Source organism: Fusarium redolens (assembly GCF_020744475.1).
Source record: "Fusarium redolens strain MPI-CAGE-AT-0023 chromosome Unknown BKA55scaffold_17, whole genome shotgun sequence".
NCBI lineage: Eukaryota > Fungi > Ascomycota > Sordariomycetes > Hypocreales > Nectriaceae > Fusarium > Fusarium redolens.
Genome location: NW_025763680.1, coordinates 844,767 through 851,083, shown reverse-complemented (window position 1 = coordinate 851,083; position 6,317 = coordinate 844,767). Strand labels below are relative to the sequence as shown.

Genomic DNA, 6,317 nt, shown 5'->3' with positions numbered 1-6,317 from the left:
GTCGGTGCTGGTGCTGGTGGCAAGGTCGATGGTCACCTTGGAGGTGAGATCGGCGGCAAGATTGGTGGAGGTGCTGGCGCTGGTGCCGGTGCAGGAGCTGGAGCTGGAGCCGGTGGAAAGATCGGTGCTGGCGCTGGCGGCAAGGTTGGCGGTGAAATCGGTGGTGAGATCGGCGGCAAGATTGGTGGAGGTGCTGGTGCCGGAGCCGGTGGAAAGATTGGGGGTGAAATCGGCGGTGGTGCCGAGGGTCACCTAGGAGGAGGCGCTGAAGGAGGTGCTGGTGCTGGTGCTGGAGGCAGTGCTGGCGGTAAGATCGGAGGACATATTGGAGGTGGTGTCAAGGGCGGCCTTGGTGGAGGCGCCGGTGGCAACGCCGGTGGTCACCTTGAGGGCGATATCAAGGGTGGAGCTGGCGGCAAGATTGGAGGTGGTGTTGGAGGTAAGATCGGAGCTGGCGCTGGTCTCGGTGCTGGTCTCGGTCTCGGCGGTCTTCTCGGTGGTGGTATTGAGTGGAACGCCGGCGGTGGTGCTGACTGGCACACTGGTACTTCTTGCAGCATCGGCAACGCTTGGAAGGATCACATTCTCTTCCAGGGTATCTGCGCTCCCGAGACTTCGACTACTCCTGCTGTCAACCTCGGCCTCAACCTTCCCAGCTGCCAGATCACTGGTGACATCGGCTTCGCTTGCGGTGCCGACTTCCTCACTACTCCCAACGTTCGTGTTGGTCTCGGTGGCATCTCTGCTTACATCGAGATCGATCTCTCTGCTTCCGCTGCCGTCCACCAGTCTGTCGAACTCTTCGCTGCTCCTAAGCTTGGTATTGCTATCCCCGGTCTTGACGCTGAGCTGAAGGCTGCCATTGAGGCTGCAATCGCTATTGATCTCGTTGTCGGCTGTGGTAAGGCCATCGATCTCTCTGCTGGTGTCTACGTCAAGTTCCCCGAGTCCGCCTACGTCGATATCTCTCTTCTCACCAAGGAGGTCATCCACGCTTCTCTCGAGGGTCTCGTCACCAAGGCTCTCCCCGTTGGCGTCGGTGCCGATGTCGAGCTTGGTGCTGGTATCGATCTTCAGCTTGGTCTCCGTCTTCGTTCTGAGCTCAGCATTGGCGGCGGTCTCGAGATCCCTGTTCTCGGTCTCGGTGGCAAGGCTGGTGCTGATGTTGGCTTCGGTGCCGGTGTCTGGTTCTCTCTCTTCGACTACACTGCTACCATTGGCGGTGGTGCCGGTGCCAGCGCTGGTATTGATGTCACTGGTGAGTTCGGCTGCAACCTTGGTCTCGCTATCGACAAGAAGTTCGACTTCAGCGGCGGTCTCTTCGGTCTCATCCCCAACCTCTCCGTCGGTCTCGCCAAGGGTATCAAGTCTACCTTCTCCCAGAAGACCCGTGGCACTTGCGGTAGCTTCATCGGTCACTTCAAGAAGGGCGGCTTCATTGGCGGTCCCACCATCTCTGCTTCTGGTGCTATCACTGCTACTGGTGGTGCTTCCGCCGACATCACCATTCCCGCTGGCGTTACCCACTCTGTTGAGTTCTCTGGCTCCATCGGTGTTCCTGATGTTTCTGCCTCTGTCGACATTCCTGGTGCTTCCGGTGACCTCACTGGCTCTGATTCTCTCCCCGTCGCTACCAGCGCTGCTGAGATCCCCTCCGACTCTGCCTCATACGAGGCTCCCGCTGGTACTGCCTCTGGTGATGTGACCGGCTCTGCCGAACTCCCTGTTGCTACTGGTTCCGTTGAGGTTCCTGCTGGCTCTGCTTCCGGCGACCTCACTGCCTCCGGTGCCATCCCCACTGGACCCGAGGGTGTCCCCGCTCACACCATCCCCGCCGGCGGCGATGTCACTGCCATCTTCGGTACTCACACCGCTGGTGCCACTGTCACTGTCTCCGGTTCCGAGGGCTTCACCACTTACATCTCTGGCTCTACTGGTTTCACTACCGTTGTCTCTGGCTCTGAGGGTTACACCACTGTCCTCTCCGGCTCTGAGGGTGACTTCACTACCGTTGTCTCCGGATCTGCTGGCTTCACCACCGTTGTCTCTGGCTCTGAGGGTTTCACCACTGTCGTTTCCGGTTCCGAGGGCTACACTACTGTCGTTCCCGGCGACTACCCTGCTGCTACTGGCGGTTCCGACTACAACCTTCCCTCTGCTCCCGCTGGTGGCAACGCTGATGCTACTTCTGCTGGCAACGTCCCTGCTGAGTCTGGTAGCCTCCCTGCCAGCACTGGATCCCCCGATTCTGGCAAGCCTGCTGCCACCACCGGCTCTGGATCCGATGCTGAGGAGACCTCTGCCCCTGCTGTCACTGCCGCTCCCGATGCTTCTGGCATGATCACCAGCACCATCCGCGAGACCCACGTCTACACCATCACCTCTTGTGCTGCCTCTGTCATCAACTGCCCTGCTTCTTACACTCAGAAGATCGTCACCCAGACTGTCATCGAGCGCACCACTGTCTGCCCTGCCACTGCCACTGCTGTCCCTGAGACTCCCGTCGAGGGCGGCAACGGTTCCAACCAGGGCGGTGACTCCAAGCCTGGTGAGGGTTCTGACAACCGTAACAACGGCTCTGCTCCCGCTCCTACCTCTCCTCCCGATGCTGCCAAGACCACCATCGACCTTGTCACCATCACCCAGGACGTCACCACCATCGTTCCTTGCACCAAGTTCGTCACCAGCACCTTCGTTGCTCCCACCACTGTCCACGCCCCTGCTGCTCCCACTGTCACCATCATTCAGGGACACACTGGCCAGGCTCCTCAGGAGACTGGTACCCAGCAGCCCGGTGCCTTCACCACTCTCACCCGAGTCCCGGCTACTGCCACCGACTCTGGTGCCTCACCCACTGAGGGCTCTGAGCAGCCTGCCAACCCTCAGGCCCCTGGTAACGCTGGACCTGGTGCCCAGCCTACCTACAACGTTCCCTCTAACGGAACCATCCCTGGAGGCAAGCCCTCCCCCACTGACCAAGTTCCCGTTGTCGCTGGAGCTTCTCTCGTCAGTGCTGGATCTATGCTCCTCGCACTTCCTATGGCTCTTGCCTTTGTCATGTAAATAGCTTAATACCGGAAGCCCTTTGGCTTTCAACAGATAGAACGTAATCCATATGACTTCGAAAAGTTTCTTCTTTATGTTTGCGACCCTTTCAACTTTTGACTCTTGTGACTGCTTGCGTTTGACTGGTTGCCGAAAAGTCTCTTCACTCCAAGTTCTTTTGGGGCTTCCTTGAAGGCTTCTGTGACTTGCATCAAGTTGATTGGCATGTTAATTGATGTTTGTCAGCTACTTCTACTCGATCAATACTGCGTATGTATCCATGGTCTTGGTGTTCTCGTTTCGTCAATTGCCAGCGCGCTATGGCCCACGCATTGGATCACTGGTGTGTATTCAAACAACACTGTTGTTGACCAACTCGACTGGCTGTATAGTGCAAAAAAGTACGCTGTAACAGCGAAGCCTGGTCGCATTGTATTTGGCAACCACTGTTTATGCTGAGTTGGACCGATCGACAGTCGACCATCAGTTGCAGCCAAACATGCTACACGACCGAGACAGTGCAGTCAGAACTGGGTCTCAGGTAAAATCGTACGCCTGCCACCTGTCGAGTCTTTCTTGCAATGCATTGGTAATAGGCCTTGGTTCAAGGTGACCATTATGAAGCCTGAAAGGCCCGGGTTAATACCCGGGCCAAGGGGCAACTATGAACGATGAGGATGTACAAAACACCCGACTGCGCTGCAGCGACGTCGTGAAAATTAATAAATGTACTTATTTAGTTATAGACAGAGAAAAACCATCACCGTAACGCCCTTTTTCGTGTATTGCCCAAACGCTCAAGCCGCCCAATCCGTTCCGTGTATGCTTATCTTGATGACCTAACCTTTGACACATGCACCACGGTTTCGTTTTTGACCATGATACCCCCAACGCCCGCTGGATGTTCCAAATTAACTGAACTACTGGGACCCGTCACAGTAGCGATGTTTCCGTGCTGCTGATCTTCGTGCTCGAACTCTGAATTGAAAGATTCGCTCCCGCTCGGCTCGCTTCTAGCAAGCTCGTGTGTAGAGCTTGACTCGTCCTTCCCTATAGTTCCGAGACGAATGGAATGCTTTGTTTGACTTCGACCGTAGTTGCTGGCGAAGTTGTTCGACCCTGAACGGATCGATGATACAGGGTTTGTGCAGGTGAAGAGATAGAGGCAGGCTGGTCGGATGATGGGAAGACAGGCTATAAAGGATTAGTAGGAGGTACGAGGAAACTTGGAGTGTAAGACTAACTGGATACTGTAACTAAGTTGACCTCGACTGATGCCCATATAATGACTGGAGCCAATTGCCATGTCATGTCCACTGACTTGTTGTCGAATGATGCCGACACACTGACAATGACGAGACCAGCTACGCAAACCCTGGGAGCCATGTTAGAACGAAGCCGTCAGCGAGAACACCAAGAGAGATCTTACAGAATACCGAACATAAACATGAAGATAATTGCAATCTTCTGCAGGGTCGGGAGCTGAAGCTTCTGGATCTGAACAATGGGGAGGATCAAGATACCAACGTCTATCAGAACGTGCGCAAGGACAGTGCCAAAGAAGAAGTCACTGCTCTTGATGGCGCAGGTAAAATGTTTCATCGTAGGATCCCAGAATGCTCGCACAGGGTAACAGTGAAAGGTCGTGAGGAATGTCTGAGCCAATGTGAGCTTATGCCTTGCGATCTCTCAGGATTGCTTACGCGAACGAGGATCCAAAGAATGGAGCAGACCAACAAGACTGAGACGAAGATCTGGATGTTTGCGACGCGGAACATGCGCCAGTAGAAGGACAAGATGGAGATCTTGGCGAAGAACAAGGTGAAGGCGTAGAAATGTTCCATGATGAAAAGATATTTCTTCGTTGTGTAATTGGCTTCCGTAAAGGTCATGCCTTCTACGTCCTTCGCGTGCAAGCCGAAGCCATGGTGAATCCCTTGTGAGAAGTCAGCAATTGTCGTCGTCGATGTCGAGGAGAGGTCGTACAGATAGGCAACACGGTGCCCCAGCAAACGGCAGTGACCTGCACGCTGTTAACAATAATTCCAGGTAGTCGTCTGTCTATCAACGTACATAGCTTAGACAAGCAAAGTAATCATCCCACCAAAACTTTATTCTCGTGATCCTTCGGCTGACAATGCGTAGAATAAGGAAGATAGTCGCAGCTGCAAAGGTAATGTACTCGGCCGCCCAAAGATCAGGTTGCCTTGACCGCATTTCGATATATCTCGTGCAGCTTCAAGAAAGAAAAAAGACAATTGAAGTCCCCTCGATTAGCGAAAACTGGATGTGGAACTCCCGGGATGATATACGTCTGCCGACCATGTCAGTGAGCGCTGTCGATCATTTCATGCGGCTAAGCAGCCTTGTAAGGATGCTGTGCTAGACCAAGCCTCGATCCAGAGGTAGAATGTTCCGACAGAGGGTGAGGGTAAGCCGTTGATGGAAGGTCTAGGCTGCGTTATGCGTGGAAATTGTGAAGCAAAGACCATCTGCGAAGAGGCTAATGGATAAAGAACTATTGAGCCGTTTACTAATCTTGGCGATCGGAACATGTGCAAGCCTGTAAAATGATAAGCAGCCACAATTAACTACAGACCGTCTAGCATCTTGAAGACGGACGGGGTTGCATCGTTACGGTGAAGGCAAGGCGAGGTGTCGCCAAGAACAGAAGCACTTGTTTCATCTTGGACATTCGTAAGGAAGTCAGACCGGAAATGCCGAGTTACTGTTGGTCATTGAATGCCGACTAACCCAAATATTCACTTCAGGCTTTGCAGACAAGTTGGTTGTACGGTACAGTAGCAGTCAAGCGTGTCACTAGGATCCAGTCCCCAGGTTCCAGAACCAGGGTTCTCCATGATCTTCAGGCTTATTCATCAGGATTAAAGGCATCTTATTCGACAGGGCTTTTAGTAGTGCAACACCCCGGTGAAGCGGCTGATGCGATCCGGCGTTTAGCTTTAAACTCTATTATCCAACTCGAGTTTGAGCCTTGAACCGTCGCCGTTTTTCATCGTCTCTTGGCCTAGATTGTTTCAAATTTCCACCCATCACTTAGTGTCGATCTCGATATTGTCGCGTGATTTGGTCTGTGGTTACTGGTTCATTGTTCCGGGTCGAGACTCAACCGACAGATTGGGTGTTGAGATGCTACCCTGCCCTCCGCTCGTGCTGAAGGTTCACTAGTTTTTGGGCAGCATACAGGGGCCGGTATTTTCAGGGCGAACGCGCTTGGAATAATATCACAGGCAGTCACACAGTGCAATGAC

General features: G+C 53.8%; 1 protein-coding gene across 1 annotated transcript; it reads right to left on the bottom strand.

Annotated features, from left to right (window-relative positions):
• Window positions 1-3,871: 3,871 nt before the first annotated feature.
• Window positions 3,872-5,262, bottom strand: BKA55DRAFT_597899 (uncharacterized protein; the record flags this gene model as incomplete). The annotated part of the gene is made up of 6 exons (XM_046196139.1): window positions 3,872-4,239; window positions 4,290-4,420; window positions 4,475-4,701; window positions 4,749-4,981; window positions 5,032-5,068; window positions 5,119-5,262. 6 exons carry the CDS (start codon window positions 5,260-5,262, stop codon window positions 3,872-3,874), a joined length of 1,140 nt encoding a protein of 379 aa, XP_046044701.1.
• Window positions 5,263-6,317: the final 1,055 nt, after the last annotated feature.